Raw genomic sequence first — 23,486 nt, 5'->3', positions numbered from 1 at the left:
GGACTGACTCCCACACCTGGTAGGCTTGAATCCTTGTCCCAACCCTGCGATGAGGAAACCAGGCTGTTGTCCCCAGGAGCACTGGCCACCTGACTGTGTCAACATCAATCCTTAGTTTTCCTGGAAACCCTGCACAGGAGGATGCCTCTTTGCCTCCACAGTCAGAATGCAACACCCTTACTACACAGAGGGATTTGTTTTCCTTTAGTTGCTTAGACTCCATCCCTTAAAAGTAAGTTATCTGGGTTTCTTATTTAAACTTTTTGTTTTACGTCTTGAGTTTAATGAGCTTTATTCTGGATTCTTAACTGTGACAAAGATCTTGATTTTGTTCCATTCACTCAGGTGAGTCTTCAGTGAGCATTTCCTGTCGGGAGGCCGTCTTCCCCCTGTGGTTCCTGGAGGTTTTCTTCCATTGTAAAAAGTTAGCTTTTCTCTTCAGCTCCTGTGGCTCATCTTTCTGGAACACAAATTTCATGATCGTTGCTGTACTCGGATCACATTTTACTATTTGCTAAGTTTTACCTCACACTAATATCTTTGTCATGTATTCTATACTATGTTTCAAATTAGTAGATTTTTATTCTTGATCATAATTGTATAATTTAGGTTTCCAACTCTTTGTGTAGATTTCAGAAAACATATTCTTATTTCCCAAGGGGGGAAAATCCTTCTTTTAAATTCATAAACCCAGTGTTACAGTGATGTGTGGTAAGCCAGGACAGCCCCTTAAAACTTCTTGAAACTGAGTCACAGTTTACACTCATCACACTTTAGGCGTGTCACTGAACTGGTTTCAACAAATGTACTCCCCAGAAAATCACAGTCAGTGTAAGCATAGAAGATGGCTGTCCTACGTCAACGGCTCTCCAGTCCTTTCCTTCAGAAGCACACTGACTACTAACCCCTTTGCTCTTGTTCATCTCCATTTAAGTAGAATTTTCAGTACAAGGCTGGTTTTGTGTCTGCTTTATTTTAATAATAATGATGGTGATGATGATGATGATGATGGTGATGATGATGTCGTCCTCTGATTTGTTACATATATTCCTCTAGCAGATGATATTCCGTTTCATAACAGCGCCTCCTGCTGCCATATCTGCTCACCTGATGATGAGTATTTATTTGGGTTGCGTCCAGCTTGGGCTATTATGCGCAGTGCTGCTGTGAACATTCATGGAGCTAAGAGGCGTGCGTTCACATTCACAAACTCAGATTGTTCCCAAACGCTAATCACACATGCACAGCATCGTCACACGCTGCTCTCTGCAGGGAATAATTTCATAGGTAAATCCAAAAGAACGAAATCCCATCTTCAAAAACACTATAGTCAGAGATAACAACCAGGGTAGGTTGTTATTATCATTATTATTATTATTATCATCATTATTATTATTATTATTATTATTATTATCATTATTATTATTATTATTATTAATGTATGTGTTGTATGGAGGATGCTGTCAGCCAGCTCTTGGTGTATGTGGATGAGTTCACATGAGGAAAAAAAAATAATCCACTACCGTGCAAATATTTTTTTCAGTATCTTCAGTGTCTACTAAGACATAAATATTTAGTGTTTTCCCCCAAACTTTTAAAAGGAAAAAAAATTTTTTTGTGGAGAACATACTGACTTTAGGGAAGTGACACCCTCAATGTCGCAAACAGGGCAGTGTCTACCACTGGGTGAGCACCCTCTGGTGAGGGAGCTGGAGCGCACCCACTGGGTGGCAGCTAGAGTCCTCTGGCTGAGAGTGATTGCAGCGATTGGAGCATTTCTGCAACCTTGCACAGCCTGCTCTCCTCAGCCCTGTGAAGCAAAAGCCTCAGCTAAGCAGAGGGAAACCACCGCACGTCGTCCCCCGGGGGAGATCTCAGAATGTACCGCTCCCGTAAGGTCCTCTACGGAGCTGGACTTTATTGATTTTTCAGTAGATTCATGCAGGATCATCGTTGTATGCTTCCTCTGTTGTTAAGTAGAGTTAGTTTCAGCAGAGGCAGGAATGTTTCTGTGTTTAGAGCACTTAGTTTTAAGGAGTGTGGAGTGGGTGGGTGGAGCAGGCAAAGCCCTCCACAGTGCAGAATCAGAGAGGAGGACACTGTCTCGCTCCCTGTAAGGCTGGATCACTAGTGTTTTCTCCCACTGTCCATCCTTGTGACCCCTGAGGCTCTTTCTCTCATGCATGTAGCCCACTCGCCCCCAAGGCACTCAGCTTAATTTATTAAGATAACATGCTTTATACTCTCCTGGGGTTGTATTTAAGGACTGTGTGTTTAAGGGAGAAGTCTGCCTAGCATCTGTGTTCATAACCATTTTTAATCATTTGCCTGCATCCGCCCCTACTTTGTTCATTCTTTATTATTTTTCTCATTTTTTCCCTAGAAATTCTCCCTTATGCTACTTAATTTTTTTATAAAATATGTGTAGGGGTGTTTGTCTGCAGTGTGTTTGTGTACCACGTGAGGGCATCAGACTCCTTGGGACTGGAGTTACAGGTGTTGGTGAGCCACCATGCGGGTGCTGGGAATTGAGCCGTGGCCCTCTGGTCAAGCAGCTGGTGCTCTTAACCACTGGTCTGTCTTTCTAGCCCTCTTATGCTACGTTGAGAGGAAGTGTTTCTCTTACTGTTTACTTTCCATCCAGGAATTGCTGCCAGTTGTTCTGCTGTGGAATTCTTTGCTGGATTCCATGGCTGTGGAAAGTTTGCTCCCTTTAAAATCTGCCTGTTGTAATGATTTGGGTGAGAGAAGGGGCAGACGGTTGTTAGTTCACATCATGATTAACTTTCTTCAGCCTGTTCCAGAGTTCCATTCATTTCTTTAGAAAGTTCTGTTTTGTCTATCCTCTATCTATCATCTGTCTGTCTATCTATCTATCTATAATAACTATAATATCTATCATCTATCTATCTATAACTGTACCTATATCTGTATCAATCTATCTATAACAATATATCTATCATCTATAATAACTATATCATCTATCTATAATAACTATTCTATATCTATCAATCTATCTATAACAATATCTATATCTATCATCTATCATCTATCAATCTATCTTGTATCCATCATGTATCATCTAGCTATCTATAATTTATATACCCATCCATTATATCTCTATGTGATTTATTGATTTATGAGCAACAAGGTCTCATGTAGCCCAGACTACTGGCCTCAAGCTCTTTTGTGAGAATGAGCTTGAAATCCTTATCCTCCTGCCTCTCCCCAGAAAGGACCAGGACTAACTAACAGGCGAGCATCACCACACCCACCTCCTTGTTCACTGTAGGAATTTAGAGCATCTGGAGAAAATATAGTCAAATGAAATGACAAATGGATTTTTAAAAGACAAATGTTTTGTTTTATGTAGTTCTCAAGTATATACATATATATGTCTGTGTGTGTGTGTCTGTATATATATATATATATATATATATAATTTTTAAATCAAGCCTCCTTTGTGCCCTGGCTGTAATCCCTTTCGCTGTCATCCTGTCCCAGTCCCTTGAGTGCTGGGATCAAAACCATTCACCACCACATCTCATCCTATTGATCAGGAAACTTATCAGCCTTAGTTTCCCCAGCAACACATTGGGTAAGGTCACACTTCTACCTTGTTGCCCACATTTGCCCCACAACCCCCTCTTAGCATCCCCTGAGCCCGAAAAATGAAGGTTTTGTTTTGTTTTTGTTTTTCTTTTTCTTTTTTTGATACTTGACTCTGTGGTAATAAGCCAAGATCATACTAAGACGAACAGTAGCAGGGTCTGTTGCAGAAGTCAGTATCTGCCCCAGGGCCTGGTGCCCAGGGTCTGACACTGGTCCGGCACTAACATCCAGACAGCCGTACCCTCGCATCTGTCACCCATGCCTCTCCGAAGTCAGTGGAACGCACATACCCACTGCAGAGTAATTCTGGAGTAAGAATGATTCTTTTGTGTTTCCATTTAGCCAGATGATGCCTCTCCCAACAGTTGCGCCCTCTCCAATGGTGCCCAGGAGGAAGAAGGTAGTTTTGTGGACCTCCAGAGTGGCTCCGTGGTAAGTCTTTGATGTCAGCACAATTGCACGTTAAGACAACAATGTCAGAGGATGAGAAGAGCAATTCCTTCGAGACAGATTAGGAAAGCTTGAACTAGGATTGAAAACAAGCAGCTACTGCCTACCTGCCAACCTTCTAGCAGCTGGGAAGGGCACTTTGAACCAAGGAACGACTAAGCTCTTCCTTTCACCAGGCCTGAAGGGGCAGGCCTGACCTCTCAGCTCCGTGAGAGGCTGGGGCTGGGCCTGAGGCTAGCACATCCAAAACCAGCCTGAGGCACTTAGACCCTCTGCCAAACATTTTACAAAGAGACGCTGGAGAGGTGCAGACAGTGCTTTCTGGGTGAGCATCAGGACTTAAGTTTAGTACCCAGTATGTACATAAAATCACAGGTGTTAGCCGGGCGTGGTGGTGCACGCCTTTAATCCCAGCACTCGGAGGCAGAGGCAGGCAGATCGCTGTGAGTTCAAGGCAAGCCTGGTCTACAAAGCGAGTCTAGGACAGCCAAGGTTACCCAGAGAAACCCTGTCTCGAAAAACAACAACAACAAAAACAAACAAACAAAAAAATCTCAGATGTGGTGGCTGGCACTTGTCATCTCTGCACTAGGGAGCCAGAGACAGGCAGATACCTGGTTCTCTCTGGTCAGCCACGTTAGGCTAATCTATAAGCCAAGGTCCCTGCCTCCAGAAACAAAGCGGATGGTTTCTGAGGGGCAGCAAGCCAAGGCTGACCTTATGCTCACACACGTGAATAGACAGACATGCACACTCAGAAATCAAGAACATTAAATATTAAAAGGGAGGTTAGGGTACGGCTCAGAGGTGGAACTGTTACCTCGCATCCACAAGGCCCTAAGGTCACACTCCACCATCACAAAAACTTTAAAGGGGACCTACTAATTAACATGATTCATATACGGAAACCAGAGTGAGCTCTTCACAGTATCCAGAGTGGGTTACTGGGTTGTTAAACTTTATCTCCCTCACAGAGTTCTCACAGATAATACTCCAGTGGCTCCCTGAGTTGGCTTCTCTTTCCTCACATTAACCCAGAAGTACCTTTGTTTCCTGCGTAAGTGAGAAAACTCCCCACAGGACTCTGGAGGCTCTGGGCCTTGCCTGCCTGAATTCATTTCCAACCTTCTAAGGACTCACCGACTCGTGCTTTCTCTTTGCACAAATTGCCTCCTTGGCCTCGTGGCAGTTATACTTTTCTTTGTCAAAAATGCTTGTCATCTCCCCTCCACTTACACTAGACTTGAGGCTTAGACTAGACTTGAGCCCGCCCTAAGCGTCTCCGACCTGGTTCCCTGGCGGAGGCGAGAGAGTAGGTCTCTTAAAGAAGGTGGAGGAAGACCCTCGTGTGATGGGGTCTTGGTTCTCTGGTGCTAAATTGATGGAAGGCTGAGTTATCCAAGTAGATGCTCAGAAGAGGTGGCGCCCATCAGCGGTCATCCCCTGTGGTAGCAGTTTCTCAGTCATTGCCTATTTTGAGGAACAGGATAAGTGACATTCATGTATGACCCACTCCTGGGATTTGCTCATTGCTTGGACAAGCAGTGTTGTCAACTCTGTATAAACACTCGAACACATGTGCGGTGAGAATGTTTCTAATTTAGAGATCACCCGAAATCCTTCCCCTTATAATGGGATCTCATTTGGAAACTTCAGTGACCACAGAAGGGGCTGCCCGCAACAGAGCTTACACAATTGTGTCAACCCCTGTGACTTGGAAGTCCCTTTTCTCACCTCCACTTACTGCCTCAGCTGGTGGTACCCAGCTGCTTAAGCAGTTCCTGTGTTCTGGCCTCAACTCCTCCTCCTTCTTCCCTCCTCACACACATCTCTGGGGCCCACGGATGTTATGGCGTGAATGGTTGTGGGCTATTTGTACCTTTGTTGCAGTTTCTTCGTGTTACAGACACTTGTGGTCATCCTCCTGATGTAGTGACCGTGCAGAGAATAGTTTTACACCCTGACTGTCCATCATTTGCATAGCTGCACACCATGGATCCAAAGTGCACATCTTGCTTAAAGCTCTGCCGGGGCTCTCAGAAACATCCTAGTGAACAGGAGTGTGACGAACCTTCAACACCTCTCCTGCCAGTGTCTTGTACAAGCCACAGTGAAGGGTACACCAAGCTGATGTGAAGTAGGATGGATGCCTGGCTCGGTTGCCATAGGAGACGATTGGCAGGCATACCTTGTCCTTTTTTTTTAATGGCTGTTCTATGACCACAGTTCTGTGTCCATTCAGAGTGACACATTTTCCATTTCTTCATTCTTTGCTACTAGCTTTTCCCCTGGTTCATCTCAGGCACTGATTCAAAGAACTCCTTACTTACTGGTCACATACTATCAACATGAAGATTCTTAGTTGAAGAGTTGTGGGAGATGACGATGTGAGGGAACTTGGTCTTGTATGGTGATTATGTGAGCTGTGCAGGATGAGTTATTCGCTTGGGTTTCTTTTCTTTTTTTCTTTTTTTCTTCCTGAAAATAAAATGGTGTCAATAGTGACATTTTTTTTTTTATTTTAAAAAGAGAAAAAAAGCAATATTGGGTCTAAGACAATCTCCCTGGCATAGTCTTCAACTTCTCCTACTTTGGGTTGTTATCCAGAGGGTTTTTATTTAGAAGGGTTGATGAGGATGGGGGCCGCTGGGATGCCCCACAAGGCCAATTGCACCTCACTGTACCCATCCTGGTATCACTGCAGGCATTCGCCTCGAGGTAACCGTGTTCTGAGTCTCATAGACACCAGCTGGGAGTCCCTGTGGGGTGGGACTTCTGGCACTTGGGTAAGAGTGTGTTGAGGTCTATGGCTTCCCAGAGGCTAGTCTGCAGCAGCTACAAGTCTTGGGTGCCCATAGTATTTCATAGTGTACCAGGACCCCAAGTTTTATCTTAGGGGAGACCTTAACAACTTGTCCATTGGAGTTTATTTTGTGGAGTGGGATAAAGTGACCTACGGTTAACTCTCCTGAAAGAACAGTCTTCACTCTTTCACCCAAGTCTTTATTGTTTTCTATATTTGAAAGGACCACAAGTAAACCTCCACATTTCAAGTGTCTGTCTTTGAAATTTGCCAAAGTAAGTTCACCTGCAAGTGTGAGAAATCATTTCTTCCAGATGTACTCAGAGAAAGATCATGCAGTCCTCATGAAAGACCCGTTAGGACTTTTCTTCTAGGGCTTCATAGTTGGGCAGAATATTTGTTCTGGTTTGTCCCAATTGCTTTATTGTGGACTGTAGGTTGAACTACATCACATGGGCATCCACCGTTGAAATGAATCTCTTCAACCACAGACCAGCCAACTGCAGATGGAAGCTATTTTAATTGGGTCTGGGGTGAACGTGTACAGATGTTTTTTCCTTGTCATTCCTTTCTCAGCAATACAGTGTTCAGCCGTTCACATAGCGCTTACTCGGTGAGGAGGCACCTTACACGGTGCAAGATGGTTTCAAGTACTCAGGAATGTGTGCATAGGTCACAAGTAAATTCTGCTCTCTAGATTTCTGCAGGAGTCCCAGGAACCAGTCCCTGCCTGAGGGTCAGTGGTGGGCAGGTAGAATGACATTCTTGTTCTGATTGCCCTGCTGTGACAGGACACCACCCCTTTTTTTGTTGTTGTTGTTCTGTTCCACAGTCTCCTTCAAGTCCACATCCCTAAGTGACTTAAAATATCCCCCTAGGTTCCACTTGCTAAAGTGTCTACCACCTGCCAGTAGTGCCAAGTGGAAGACCAAGACGTGGGCATTTGGAAGATAATGTCATATCAAAACTAGAGCCACGGGTGGTCTACGTGATGTAGGGTTAGGTTTTCAGAGCCACCAGAAATAGGACTGACACCGAGCTTCGTGACCCTAGATCTCTGTCTTTTTATCTAGAAATTGCAGTGTACAGGCATCTGCATTTTGGCAGTTGGCCGCCTATTTCCATGTGATTTGTACAGTTGAGAGGTTTAAAGTCTCATTTCAAATGAAACTGAGCAGGAAGCAAAAGTGACCACGAGGCTGAGAGTCCGAGACACCCTTGTGCAGTCTGCCGTGTACGGCAGAGGAGCTTCCACGAAGCAGGTGTCCGACGATTGCTAAATAAAAGAGAATAAAAGACACCATATCCTGGTGCACAGAGGAAAAGGACAGGTTTACGTATGAATTGCACACCAAAGCATCTTGATAGAATGGCCATTTCCTGAAATCTCACCTGCCCACAGATAATAGCTCCACATTAGGGATATAGGTTTGCATGTACAGTTTTTGATAGAATTTCTGTGTCTTTTTCTCTTGCTGGTGCCATTCTAGACAGGAGCAGAAACTCCTAAGGAGAGACACTCAGCTTCTGACAGAGCAAGTCGGTGGCGCAGGGCTGTGGCAGGCCTCTGTGAGGAAGGGGCCAGATCAAGAATGGAAACTGGATTATAAAAGATAAATTCTGACTTCAGAGTTTTGCTGTTGTTGTTGTTGTTTGTTTGTGTGTTTGTTTTGAGACAGGATCTTACTATGTAACCCAGGCTAGCCTGGAACCTACTATGTAGACGAAGCTGGCCTAGAACCCTCTATGTAGGCCAGGCTGGCCCAGAACCCTCTACGTAGACCAGGCTGGCCCAGAACCCTCTATGTAGACCAGGCTGGCCCATAACTTCACCTGGTGCACTTGCCTTCTGGGTATTGGGACTATAAGCAGATACCCACCACAGCTGGCAGGATAGTTAAGTTTTTTGTTAGTTGTTATTACTCTGTATTCAACAATGAGAGAATTTATATATTAATATTAGCAATATAACTGCAGTCAAGACAGAACTTATCCAGATGAGCAGACGGTAATTATCCAACACACACACCATCAGGTATTCTAGTTTCTACATCTTAGCAGAAGCAGCTAGGTCTGTGAGCCAGGAAGGCAGTTGTGAGCACTTCTGCGTAGTTCTTGTGAGGGGCTTGGGTAAGCTGCATCCATCTCAGCTAACCGTGGGAACAGCTGTGATCTGTGCAAACCACTCGTGAGCCCAAGAACTGTGTCTGTGAAGAAGACCGGCTGCAGAGTATAAGTAAATTCCACTGAGGTGAAGGGTCAGGCTGGAGAGCTGGCTCGGCCATTGAAAGCTCTGTTCACAACCGTAAGTACAAGAGCTGATGGGTCGCTGTGTCTATGGTAAATGCTTTTCTTCCTTTTCCCTTGCTTGGCAGTCCATACTTGAGGCCATCCCAGATATTCCTGTCCACACCAACGGATCTGCGGACCCCAAGCAGCCAGTTCATACTGCATTGAGTGGTGAGTGGCATGTCCCCTGGCGTGTCCCCTGGGGAGGATATGCTGCCTGTGCCTTCTCCCTCTGGGTCTGGCGCTCCATGCACTTGCAGTGAGTTTTGTTTTGAGTGTTTGTTTTAATACTTCCACTTTTAACATTGACTGTGTAGCATCGTAAATATGTACATAGTCCTTACCAGGGGGAGGCATGTGGGGCACACAAACATTGGCTAATGGCTGCGTCGGGCTGAACTTAACTCCTAAACACATATCATCATTTACCAGTTCTTTGTGATGAAAGCTCTTAAATTCATCTCCTGCGGGTTTTTGAAACGTGTAACACATTACTGCTATGGCCGCTCACCGTGCTTGACAGTGGTGCCTAGAACTGTTTAGCCTTGTCCAACCGTGCCCTTCTGCTCACCCATACACTTCTCCTCGTCTCTGCCTCTACCTAGCAAGATGTGTGTTAGGATCTGATGCTTCCTGCATCCTCCCTCCCTCTCTCTCTTCTCTCTCTCTCTCTCTCTCTCTCTCTCTTTCTTCTCTCTCTCTCTCTCTCTCTCTCCCTCCCTCTCCTCCCTCTCTCCCTCCCTCTCTCCCTCTCTCCCTCCCTCTCTCCCTTTCTCTCTCTCTCTCTCCCTCTCTCCTTCCCTCTCTCCCTCTCTCCCTACCCCCCTCTCTCTCCCTCCCCTCCAAACAGCCCATTTTGTCACAGCAGACAGTGTTAACCCAGCTAAGCAGGAAGCTAAGTTGGCCTTCACTTCCAACAAGGGGGGTAAGAGAGTCTCACTTGGGCAGCAGCTTTGACCTAACCCCACCACATCCCCCAACCCCTGTGAGTATCACAATGTGTCCCAATGTCACAGGAAGGCTAAAAACAGCCTCATCCAAGACTCCCAGTTACTGAGGAAGTATGTGTAAAACCTGAGCGGCTTCTGACGTGCAGGCTTACAGGGCTGGCTCTCGTCCAAGCCTCCACCACACCACATGAGTCTCTCAGGATGGCATCCTCCTGACCTAAGTCTGGGCCCCGAAGCCATGCCTCTGGGGTTCCTCTCTTTTGAGAAATGCGCATTTTCTCCTTGGAGAGACACAGCCTATCCTTCAACCATCCGCATCCAGATGCGAAGTGGAGCTGACAAGAGAGTTCTAGAATTGATCACAGTGACAGTCACCCACCTGTTACATACAAAGTCCACTGACTTCATGCACCAAACGCTGGACTGCCTGGCATGCGAGTTATTTTTTGATAATGTGGGTACAAAAAGTGAAATAACTCCGAGGAGAGACTTGCCAGAAATGCTTTCCCATCAGCCTATTTACTGCCCGCAATGTGGTTGTAATCACACCATCAGGGACAGACGCACACACGGTGGCTCAGTAGCTGGGAGAATCTGCCTGCTCGGTTGCTGCTCTCCAAAGACTCCAGCCTAGACCTTCAGGCAACCTGAGCGAGTGAGCAAGTGAGCATTGTTCTCTCATTCTCCTTCCTCTGTGCTGACTGCAAGCCTACCTCTGCAGAAGTGAAACCTCACAACACAGACACACACGCACGCGCACACACACACACACACACACACACACACACACACACTGCCATTTGCTAACTCCTTGTTGCTGCTTTTCTCCATGCTCCAGCTGGCAGTCATGTTCTAAGCTGTCATGTGCTCACTTGTAAGCTGTCCACCCAAGGCTTAATGTAAAGCAAGCAGGCCTCTTATTGATATTATTAACCAGCAGTAAGTGGTTGATTCCACCTTCCGTCATTTTGATCTCCTTGACCTTTAGTTGGAGGTGGGGGTCCTTAGAAGAAAATGTGTTCTGTTTGTAATTAGTTCTTTTTACACAGAAAAAAACTTTTGCCAGGCGGTGAAATGAGGTATCGTCTCAAAAGGTCTTACTCAGAAGTAACAGTTTCATGTTGAGCAAACAGTGTGGGTCAAGGACCCATTTGCCTTAATTTGCAGCCTAGCTTGAGAAAAACACCGCTGTGGGACTCTCCTGACACTGTCACCAGGTCAGGTGCTTTTTAGTGTGCATCATGCAAGGCTAGACTAATACCAAATTATAGAAATCCAAAATAATTCCCCTGCATGCCCCGACGTGAAGTCCACACTGGATAATCTTAAGAGGCAGATGTCTCCATGCTTGGGAAAGTTGAGGGCAGTTTGGGAGATTCCCACCTGTTTCCCTCTTCGCTCTTCGTGGCATCCAAGAGGCAGCACCAGGCCTGGATGGGTTTATTTTTAGCACCAGAAAAACACAGAGAGATGCACCGTCCTGGGTGTTGCCTCTGAAAACCTCTCACAACACATGAACGGCTAAAACACTAACAGTTGGATTAGAACATTGTTTTGGACACAGGTAGAAATGCATCCATAGGGAAAGTCAGAGGGACATCGTGTCACTGTCTAAGTGAGTGCAGGGAGCCAGGCTCTGTCCCCAGACTTCAGCACCCTGGCTTGCTTTGTAAATATTTGGTAGGTTAATTCTGCAACAAATGGCATTGATGGGCTCAATGATGTATTATGTTTCTTGTCTCTTGTTTTTTTGTTTTGTTTTGTTTTGGTTTTTGTTTTTGTTTTTTTAGATGATGCCTATCTAGCAAAGAGCGTTCCGCCAGAGGGTGAAGAGCTGTCCTTTGAGGTGTCTTACTCAGAAATGGTGACAGAGATGCCAGAGAGAAATAAATGGAAGAAGTCAGACATTAAGAAAGAAGACTATACCTTAACTGTAAGCAAACCCCTCTGTGGTCAGCCTAGTAACTTCCAAAGACGACTCCCTGTGCCAATGCGGGGATTGCTTTTCATCTCTGCATATGCGTGAGGGAACTGGAGAGGCCAGGCACCAGTGCTGTGTGTCTCCTGGGTGTTATTTTGTGTGTACGTACAATGTATATCCTGATTACAGGACAGGGGTATGTACAGGCCTTGTAGGAAGGCAATTGCTGGGCTGTGGGGATGGTGCCGGGGTAAAAACACTTACTATGAAATCATTAAGGCCTGAGTCTGAGCCTCTCGTATCCACATAAAGACGGGAATGGTTCATCTGCAGTCTCAGGGTTCCTATGGCGAGATGAGAGGCAGGGTCCAGGGAATGCCCCAAAGCTTATAGGCCACTTAGTGTCACGTCCTCAGTAGCCAACAGTAAAGAGACACTATCTCAAGTCAGGTGAGAGGCAAGGACTGACTCCCGAGATTGTCTTCTGACTGGCACATGCCTGCTGTGGTATGCATGACCACAATACACATATAAACATGCACATACACACAAACACAGGAAGATGGGGGAGGAGGAGGTGGAGGAGGAGGCGGCATCCCACAGTCAAGCAGTGCTCACAGCCCTGGCAGCAATGCTGTCCGACAGAGGTGATGCTTTGCCTCCACTTAGCGTAGCCTCCATCTGCTGGTGTTCTGAAACACCTACCCACTGTTTCTGTGGCCCAGGATGTTCCTCAGAGGGATGTCTCCCAGTAGGCTTTGCTGTGTAAATTTAGAGTGCCCAGATTTCATCTGATTAAAATATATATATATATCTTCTTCATTGGGCATTTTAGAAATTCACTGTTCAGAAAACCAGATTTGGGTTGACCGAGACAGGAGACCTGTCTGCCGAAGACATGAAGAAAATCCGCCACCTCTCTCTGATTGAATTGACAGCCTTCTTTGATGCTTTTGGAATACAGCTGAAAAGAAGCAAGACTGAGCGAGTGAAAGGCCGAGGTAACTAAGAGGCGGCGCTGCCAGCATCAACGCTGGCCCTGGGGACCCAAGAGCGCTTCTGACTCTTGCTTTTTTCTTCCTCATTTGGGTGTGTTCGATGCAGACACCGGGGTTTTCGGGGTACCGCTAACAGTCCTCCTGGACAGCGACCGGAAGAAGGACCCTGCAGTGAAAGTTCCTCTTGTGCTACAGAAGGTGAGTCATGTGCCAAAGACTGGGGAGACAGTGAGGTCGGCGGGTGCATTGTCACGGAGGTCCATGTGTCAGACACATGAGCCTTGAGGGACACGTCCTAATTCAGGAGCGTTTGCTGCACACTGTGGACACTTGTCAAGGGTGGACACAAGGGTCCTGTCTTCCAGCTTCATTCAGTTGTGTTTTCCAGCCCTTTCTTCAGATGGAGCTTGTGTATATGCACTGGTTTCCATGCATTTTCCCCCCTCACTACAGGGTCTCACTATGTTGACCTAGCTATCCTGGGGCTCACAGAGAGCCTCCTGCCTCTGCTGACTGAGTGCTAGGATTAAAGCTTTGCCTGGCTTCGTACGTGTATTTTTGAACATTCTGTTTAAAGACATGATTATTAACAGTCTGTTTGCTGAACATACAGGTGCTTTCTGAGATGCATCAAAAGCTAATTTTGTGTGTGTGTGTGCAGTCATTTCTCAGACTTTTTAAACTCAAATAAATTTAGTAAAGTCAAAATTGGCTTTCTTCTAATAGGTTTTCAGGTGTGACTTTACCCATGAGGTACAGTCAGGACAGAAAAAACCTTATTTGGTGAAAGAATTTTTAAAAGTTTTATCTCAACTGCTATATCCAGAGGTTGCTAAATAGCAGTTTTACTTAAAAAAAAATAAGGTCTAGGTTTGATTTTAATTATGTGTCTATGTCCCTGCGTGTGCATGTACACATGTGTGTGAGTGTGTGAGTGCCGAAGGACATGAGAAAATGGCATCTGACCCTCCGGAGCTTAGTTTGAGGCAGCGATATGCCTCCCTGTGGGGATGCTGGGAGTCGAACCCAGGTCCTCTGTGTGGGCAGTCTGCACTCTTAGCCACTGAGCTGTCTCACCAGCCCCACAGCTGGTTTACTTTTACCTTGTGCTTTTTTTCTATTTTTTATTATTGTTTTTCTTTTGTAGTATATACCTTTACATTATTACACATAAATACAATAAACTACAATACAGCAAGAAGAACCACAAAACAATCAGGAATTATAAAAAACGTTACTTTCATAGTGTTTTGGTTATTTGTATTTGGCAGCCTTGAAGAAAACATCTTTCCTGTCTTGGTGCACCTAAAATTCTGAATGTAAATCAATATATCTCATCTCTGTAAACTTAAAACATCTATCTAGACCTAAAAACTTCTTAACCCCTAAAAGCTAAGATTAATTGTAAAAACTAAACTATTTTAAGTGTGCAGCGACTGAAACATGCTTTCTTAAGAGTGACGTCCGGTGGCACACTTAGAACCCCAGGCCTTTATTATCACAGACCTTGCTGGAATTTAAAATCCTTGTACGTTGTACATAAAAGCCCCGGCTGGGGGACACAGTTGCCCTGCTCACACTAACAGGCAGTTTCTGCCCCTTGCCTCAGCCTGAGCTGCGTCCCTATTCCTGGTGATTGATTAATTGGCCAGTGATGGAGCAGTGGCAGGCAGAAGATGCTGGTGCCCTCCCCATCTGTGAGAAGGCTCCCCAGGGCAAGGGCTGTACCAGTGATGTCACATCCAGTGTAGTCAGCGTGGAGCAGCCCAAGGGGCAGTTTTTATGTCCTTGCTGACAAGGTAACTGCAGCAGAGGAGGATGAGATAACAGGCAGCGTGGGAAGGGAGCACAGCACGTGCCACGCCCAGGGTCCTCATGACAGTGCTGTTCTTCTTCCGCTGAAGTCAAAGCAGGAGTGATGGCCTTTGTCCTCCAGGGAGAGGGTGGATCTTGAAGAAAACAGTCTTTACAAATCCCCGGCAAGAATTCGGCACAAGTTTATGTGGCATTGGTTCAAAACCCAGAGTGGAACGTAGCAGCTAGCATTAACCATGAGGTGCTCAGTAGATGCTAAGTGAACTGTATGTCTGTGTCACATTCTCAACCCAGCGAATGGCAGCCACTCTGACTGCTGGCAGGTGCCTCACTTAAGGCAATCTGAGGTGCTGTCCCTCAGCGCTGTGAGACGCATGCGCCTTCTTCCCCGTCCCTGAAAGAGGCTTGACACCCAAGTGTGCTGTTGCAGCGTCCTCTCACCTTCTGAACTTAGAAAGGTTACTTACCTTCCATGTGCCACAACCCCCTCAGCAGGGGTGAGATTAGTGCTGAAGACCAGGGTTGAACAAGAGACTATGTACAAAGCTTTGAGAGCAGGGTCTGATGTGCAGGAAATGCACAAGATGTGGAAACTTGTTATTAAATCTCACCACCACCACCACCATCACCACCACCACCATCACCACCACCACCACCACCATCACCACCATCACCACCTCCACCATCACCACTACCACCACCACCATCACCACCACCACCATCACCACCACCATCACCACCATCACCACCACCACCACCATCACCACCACCACCACCACCACCACCACCACCACCACCATCATCACCACCACCACCATCACCACCACCACCACCATCACCACCATCACCACCACCATCACCACCATCACCACCTCTACCATCACCACTACCACCACCATCACCACCACCACCATCACCATCACCACCATCACCACCACCACCACCACCATCACCACCACCACCACCATCACCACCACTACCACCATCACCACCACTACCACCATCACCACCACCACCATCACCACCACCACCACCACCATCACCACCACCACCATCACCATCACCACCACCACCATCACCACCACCACCATCACCATCACCACCACCACCATCACCACCATCACCACCACCATCACCATCACCACCACCACCACCACCATCACCACCATCACCACCACCACCATCACCACCATCACCACCACCACCACCACCACCACCATCACCATCACCACCACCACCACCATCACCACCACCATCACCACCATCACCACCACCACCACCATCACTACCACCACCGTTACCCTATCATCACCAGTGCCAGCACCATTCTGTCATCACCACCCCCATCCTCATCACCATCATCATCCCACCACAGCTATCATCACCATCATGACCACTGCCAACATGAGAATTTAAGATAGCAGTTAACTCTTACATGTCTAAGTCCTTAGTTAATCCCTAGAATTCTCTAAGTTCCTAGTCTAGGGCTTTGCAACTAATAAGAGTAAACTTGGAAGAGATCAAGTGCATCAGGGATGTGTGGCTGCAGACGCATGGTTGGTTTAGTATTTTTCCTATTAGTTGGTCTGCAGAAGAGAAATAATCAGATTTGAAAGAGTCAGGTTGGCAGAGTGTCGTAGTGGATAAGAGAGTCCATGCTTTACTTAGGATGTGATCCTGGGAAGCTGTGCAGCAGATCTAAATGGAGAATTCACTATCTGGAAAACTAGAGGCCATGTTGACCTTGTTGAGTGGTCATTAGTTCTTCAGAAATCATTAATATGTCAGCTACATATGCACACGTAGCAAGCAGTCTAATGATCACTGCCCTCACTGTTTAGAATATATGTAGCCACTTAGAGATATTTACTTTCTGTAATTTATTGTTGGTTTCTAGTTTTTTCAGAAAGTCGAGGAATCGGGTCTGGAATCCGAAGGAATTTTTCGGCTTTCGGGATGTACCGCCAAAGTCAAGGTACCCAACTTTCTCTCCTTTCCTAAAAACATAAGCTAGTCTAAGTCAGGGCTCTGCTGCTGCGAGGAGACGCCATGACCGAGGCAACACTGAGGAAATAAATCATTGAATCGGGGGCTTTTTCACAGTTTTAGAGGCGCGTCCATTATCGTCATGGCAGGGACACGATAGAGCATGACAGGAGCATGGTGGCTCTTGTGACGCTGGAACAGGATTTAAGAGCTGCATCGTGACCAGGAGGCAGAGACAGGGAAAAAATGGGCCTAGCATGAGCAGGAAAACTCAGAACCCACTTGCAGTGGCACACTTTCTCCGTCGCGTCCCTAGCTACTGCAGTAAAGCCACGGCTCCTAATCCTTCTGTCACGGCGCCACTTCCTGACGTGCGAGCCTGTGGATGGCATTTTCACTCGAATCAGCACAGCCCAGTTCCAGGGAGCATCAGAACCCAAGTCTCTGTGGCTGTCACTGCGCCTTTGGTAGTGTCACGTGGCTTGCCTTAACACTCCACAGGCATCTGGTGACCTGTTTCTTCCATGTTGCAGTTCTTAAAACCTAGAATGACAAGACACTGCCATCAAAACTCTCGCCTGTCTGAAGCTTGAAACACCCAGCCCTGTGTGGCTAAGTCCTTGGCCATGGGAAGTCTTTGAGCCCACAGCTCATTGGCATTTACTTCCATTTCTAACTGCTCTCAGCTGAGAAGCATTCCTAGGTTCTTCTTTCAGCTGGATTTCTTTTAAGAATTTGCAGCCAGTGCTCACAACCACAGGGATATTCACCCCGTTGTTCTAGAACCTAATTCCATTTATGGTAATGCCAGCATCCATGTGTAACATTAGCACAGCGATGTGAGCCCGTTGGCTTTGCCTTCGTATACCCGAACAGAGGTGAGCTCTACAGAGCAGGAGGGAGCCCTTGAGGGAAAATATTTTTCTGGTAAACTTCTAGTCCAGTATCTCTCTGTGCTTCCTGATGGGCACACACAAGGAAGAGTTTATGCCCACCCTTTGGTTGCCCCCAGTCTGTGGACACTCAGTGATGGGTCCTGAAAAGAAAGCTCAGGTAGCAATGAGAAAATGGATTTGATTGCGATAGCGCCATTAAGGAAAACACACAGAGGCAGAAAGGTATCCTTCATTAAGTACGTGCTTGGGGAATTCTATTCCTATGAGAAGTGTCAAGGAAGCAATGTAGAAATATGACAGAATATTTTCTGAATGGAAAGAAAATAAGTTGGGCATATCCGTGGGGTCCTCCAGAGCAGAGATGGGTTGACACTGGAGGAGACTAGGCATGGGTTAGGGTGCAGCCTTGCTACTTCCTTCCTCCCAACAGGGGAGCCCTACACTGGGCAGAATGGGGCAGGCTGGGCCTGCTCAGTCACAGCCTGGGTTTCCTTCAAAGAAAGGGCTCCTGCAGGTGTTGGGGGCGACCAGATGAGAGAATTAGCTACCTGAACCCCTTGTAAATGAGTGAATTCTCATTTGAAGGGAGAAGGTTGGAAGCTCTGACTCCATCCAGCGAGGAGTTGGTTCAGTGCTAACGTGGTTTCATTCGGGAGGCAGGTGGCTTCCTGGTGACTGCTGAAGCGGCTTTGTCTTGATTGACCACCTTTCCTTCTTAGTTATGCTCCCGGGGAAAAGCACGCAGTAATGAGAGTGAAAACCAGGGCCGCTTCAGTTGTCTTAGGTTATCAGCTGAGTCAGAGACCCCCAAAGAAAGCCAAAGCGTCAGGCTCCCTCACCAGTCAGGCTCCGTTCTCTCTGAGGAAAACCTCTCTTATGGTCCCCACATCTGACTTTAGAGCTGAAGTTACTTTTCTCCCTCTGACTCTTTGTTTAGAAACTGCTCACCAAAGGCCGATCACCCATTGAACGTGTTCACAGACACACATGCCCAAACCACATGTAGGGCAAGGCCTTTTCCCCTTAATGGGTTTGGTGTGTGTCAGACGATTTATTCTGCTGCTTGTAAAGTCCAGAAATGCAGTCCAGATGTGTTCCCAGTTCTGGCTTCAGGAAAGCAAGCCTGGAGAAACCCGGTCAGCAGAAACAGGGACGTGCTGTGGCTAAAGAGACATCCGACACACGTGTTGGCCATCCTTTACGTCTCTTTTAGTCAGACCTTCAGTGACTGGGCTTGTTTAGTTCTTGTTTGTTTGTTTTGTCATCCTCTGAAGTACACTTCCTACAGAACATGGTTGGAGAAAGGCGTTTTTTTTTTTAATCCATTTTAATTATTCTTCATCTGTGCCAAGTAAATGACACCAACCATTCGGGGGATGCTGGTAATGAGTGGCCCAGCCTTGGCTTTGCATCCCAGATTATCAGTGAGATGGGCAGAGACTCGGCCCTGAGAGGGAGCTGCTCAGCCGGAGCCAGGCAGGGGCATCACTGCAAAGCTAGTCCCCAAACTTGAGGCCCACAGATCATTCCGGAACCAATTCAGTGCTTTGAAATGTTCAGTGCTTTTCTTTTCAAAGCATCACAGAATTTTGAGCCAAACACTGGAACCCTAAGATTTTATGGAAGGAGGCGGAGTGTTTGGCTTGTTAGGTTTTCTTCACCCTGGTGTCCGTTGCTCTGTGGTGGCTGTAGATGGTTTGTTGTTATGCTGCTTCGGTACCTTGCGTGTTGGTTTATCTCCCGGAGCTGGTGGCCTCAGGCTAGCTCTTTGCATTTTTGTGAAAATGCTTCAGAAATTGATGTTGTCTTGTTGTTGTTGTCGTGTTGTTGTTGTGTTGCTGTTGTTGTTGTGCAAGGTGACTTAAGGATGTGACTTTGGCTCTGCCTATATTCTCCTTAACAGTAAGCAAAAAGTAGATTTTTACTGCTTGAGAGATTAGGTCGGTTGTTGTTTGTTTGTGGAGACGGGAACTTCACCGTTTTAACCCAGGCTGGCTGCCTCGTCAGCATGCTCCCTTAGACCCTAACTCAGCAAGCCTGGTGGATAGCTCAGTGTTTCAGGCTCCAGGAGCCATGGAAGCCTTTGTGTCTGGCGTGTTAGTAAGCTGATCTTGATAGGATGTGAACAAACAGCCTGTGGCTGTCCCTGTTTAAAGGGAAACATGGGTTCTTCATGAGAAAAAAGCAAAAAACACAAAGTCCAAGGTTACTGGAGTCTCTAAGTATTCTCTTTAGAGCAGTGGGTACTGGTGAGGGAGGTGGCTCCTCTGGCTGCCCGTGCTTGAGGTAAACGCTGTAATTCAAGGGGGTGCTGGAAAATGAGTTTGACCTTGGTGTAAAAAAAAAAAAAAAGCCTTGGCAGTGGTTGCCACTGATAAACAGACGAACCAATGGTGCGTACTTCTCCAAGTAGAAACTTACTGCGAGTGGAACTTACCAAGGCCCAGCGCTCTCACGCAGTCCGTTTGCATGGTCCACCAGACCACAGAGAGGACTAGGCAGGCGTGCCAGCATGTGCAAGACGTGTGCGCGTGCGCAGAGGACCACCGTTCCCGTTCCGGGAAGGGGCCATTTTTCTGCACACTGCAGTGAAAACAGAGTTACTTCACTGGGACATTTCTCATTCCACATGTGAAAGAGCAGAGGGGCACACAGAAGCGAGGGTGACAGAAGGATTTTGACAAAAGGAAAATGGTGGTTTTGTCAAAACTGAACAGATCAGTTGTCATGTGGGGGGCTGTGGTATCCTGCCAGAACCACAGAAATGAAGCTACAGACTCGGCAGGGAATTATATTTGTGCGGAATTGGCCGATTGGCTCAAGATTATTATTATGTTCAAGATACCCCTGGAAATACTTTTTAAAAATCAATTCACAAACCGGTATTTCAACTCTTAATTATGTGGAAAGGTTAGGGCCAGCAGGCATTAGCCTCAGCCAACCAGCTGCCAAACACTGGTTTGTGTAACGATTGCGAGGAAAGAGGACATTGAGTCCAGCATGACCCAGCACTGACCGTCTCCCTTGCTTTGCAGCAGTACCGCGAAGAACTGGACACCAGGTTCAACGCTGATAAATTCAAGTGGGACAAAATGTGTCATAGAGAGGCTGCGGTCATGTTGAAAGCGTTCTTCAGGGAGCTCCCCACCTCTCTCTTCCCCGTGGAGTATATACCCGCCTTCATCACCCTGACGGAAAGTAGGTGAAGAAGTTTAAGTACGGTTGGACTGAGACGTAAGGTTGACGCAGCGTCTGAGCTGCAGAGAGGCGTACAGTGAAGTGGGAATACACTGTGTTGATTGCTGCCTCCCGTGGACACTTGGGTGAAATATCATTTATAGAGGTCCTGGGTTGGCATATCTAAATCCAATAGTTGTTCATAGTTTTTTTTTTAACTTGCTGAGAAAGAAGCCTGTTGAATTTTATGTCTACTTTTTTTTTTTTTTTTTTTTTTTTTTTCCAGCTCTGGAATTTCCAGTTGGTGCCTTTAAATATTTTAATCTGCCTGTTGGCAGGCCCTTTCTTTTCATTTGTTGTACACATGTTTTTGTTTTTGTTTTTTTTCAGGCTGTTTGCGTAACTTGAGAGCCACTTTAAAACCTTGTCTGCTAGTTCCAAGCCCTAGGTCAACTTGCGATCTGGGTCTTCTTTGAGAAGGAATATATACGCTGTTCTTTGTGTGTGACGCTAGTTTAGACTCTGCTCTGGGCATCGTGTTTGCCCGCCGTGCTTAAATAGGTCATCTGCTAGGCAAAACCAAAGCTGCCGCCATTGTGGGTTCAGGGACTCAGCTAAGCACTTCATTAGCTTGTGTGTGTGTGTGTGTGTGTGTGTGTGTGTGTGTGTGTGTGTGTGTGTGTGTGTGTAAGCATGCGCATGCGCAAGGCCAGGCATTCCGAGAGCACAGATTGTTTACCATTCACAGAGCTATTGGCTGTTTTCAATCTTGGCCTCCAAATTCCTGGTTCAATTAAAAGACTAGGCAGTTCTTCAAGCCGGAGAAAGAAAGGTCCATAGTAGGATGCATTTAGATGAGTTAGCCGCAGACGTTTAACAAGATGGTCACCATCAACTTCCATCACCAGAATGAAAGTGGAAATTTGCCAAGTTGGACTTTTCACAGAGGCAGGAACTTCCTAACTCTACCGCGACTCGTACCTGCATCTGTTACAGTCTTTCTCTCCAAGGAGTTCTGGAATGATCACATCTGACAATAAGGCCTCCAGTTAATGTAGAAAAAGAATGTTTCCGATGGGCTTGGTGCTGGCCACGCTCCTCCTAGGGCCTGGTACTTGCACATGCTCACATCCATATATATTACTCTAGGCCTGTGGTGTGTTCTTTTTAAAAATTTGACATGGCTACCTAAAGCCCAAGTTATACTGAGACAGTGTAACCAGAACTGTGCACACACCCTCCCACACACGGGATGCACACTTGTCACCAGCCCTGGTCCCCAGCCCCCAGCCCCAGCACACACAACTTCCACCATTGGAACAGGTTCACACTGGAGCTTTGCCTCACTGTGGTGCTCAGTGCTTTAGCTGATGGCCTGCACCCGGGGACCATGATCGACTGGAAGGACACCCTTCACCATGGTGATCCCCAGGACTCCAGAGCATCCTGTCTCTGCAGGCAGTCTTCACCAGCAGACCAATGTGAAGAGGGTGCAGAGAGGAAGGCGCTCAATGCACTGTGTTCAGCGGTACCCTTGTGGATGGCCACCCTGAGTGTGACTATCAACCCTCTGGCGCCATCTTGTGTCACTAGTCAATAAAATTCTCAACAATCTCCAAAAACTAGTCACCTCCCCTAAATGCCTATGCTAGATAGGGAATAAATAGCATTAGGGCCATAAAACTAATGTGTCCCACACACACACACACACACACACACACACACACGAAGACGACTGGTTCTAGGTACTGACTTAAACATTGTGCGCATATTTACTTATGTAACCCTCATGCCAGCCGTGGGAGCTACATAAGATTTTATAAATGGTGAAATGAACGCAAAAAGGGTAAATGACTTAGTACTAAGTGCAGGATTTGAACCTGGTTCCCGAACATGCATCCTTAGTCAGTGTGGCTGCCCTGCCCTTGAGTGCAATGTTTATTCGCCCTTGGATCGAGCTTTGCCTTTTGTTCGCAGAGTAAGGCAAAGCCTGCAGCCACACTTTGAAAAGGAAGCTGTCATACAAATCTAGAATTATTTAGAGGATCTTCTTGGCAACTTGCCTATAAGCAGGCATCATGGGATTGAAAGCGAGGTGACAGACTGGGGCTCCTGTCCAAATGAACAAATTAACACTGTGGAGCTCTAAAGCAGAGTCCTTCCCACTTAGCTGTCAGGGCCCTCCTGCGCCACCAGATGTTAGGGAGACTGCTGTCAGAACGCATCAGTGCGGTTGTCAAGCGCATGCTTACTTCTATTTTCTTCGTAGGGGGTCCCGACATCAAAGTGCAACTTCAAGCCTTGCACCTCATGGTCATGGCCCTGCCTGACGCCAACAGGGACACAGCCCAGGTAAGTGGCATGCAGCTCGCTGTCACTGGGCTCCTCTGGGGAAAATGCAAGTGTGACAGCTCACAGGGCCGTCTGCATAGTGCTGCCTCACCACCTTGCACGTGCCCAGTGATGTCGCATTTGGGAAGACACAAAGAATGGAAATTCTAGACCCCTCTTTGAAAGTTAATATTTAGTTCCCTCCGTGCAATTGAGGGGGTGCCAAGTGTCTAAACGGATGCTACGATTAAATGTGCG

At 46.7% G+C, this 23,486-nt stretch overlaps 1 protein-coding gene across 1 annotated transcript in view; it reads left to right on the top strand.

The window, feature by feature from the left end:
• Arhgap28 (Rho GTPase activating protein 28) overlaps positions 1-23,486 on the top strand; it is a 154,221-nt gene that overhangs the window by 111,265 nt on the left and 19,470 nt on the right. Inside the window, exons 5-12 of the mRNA XM_051154464.1 lie at positions 3,955-4,044; positions 9,241-9,325; positions 11,895-12,037; positions 12,861-13,026; positions 13,130-13,221; positions 16,736-16,813; positions 20,756-20,918; positions 23,167-23,249. Coding sequence (XP_051010421.1) covers positions 3,955-4,044; positions 9,241-9,325; positions 11,895-12,037; positions 12,861-13,026; positions 13,130-13,221; positions 16,736-16,813; positions 20,756-20,918; positions 23,167-23,249 — 900 coding nt within the window. The remainder of the gene's footprint in view (positions 1-3,954; positions 4,045-9,240; positions 9,326-11,894; positions 12,038-12,860; positions 13,027-13,129; positions 13,222-16,735; positions 16,814-20,755; positions 20,919-23,166; positions 23,250-23,486) is intronic.

The sequence above is a fragment of the Acomys russatus genome, chromosome 12 (assembly GCF_903995435.1).
Source record: "Acomys russatus chromosome 12, mAcoRus1.1, whole genome shotgun sequence".
In the NCBI taxonomy this organism is placed as follows: Eukaryota; Metazoa; Chordata; class Mammalia; order Rodentia; family Muridae; genus Acomys; species Acomys russatus.
This window is presented reverse-complemented; position numbering and strand designations above follow the sequence as displayed.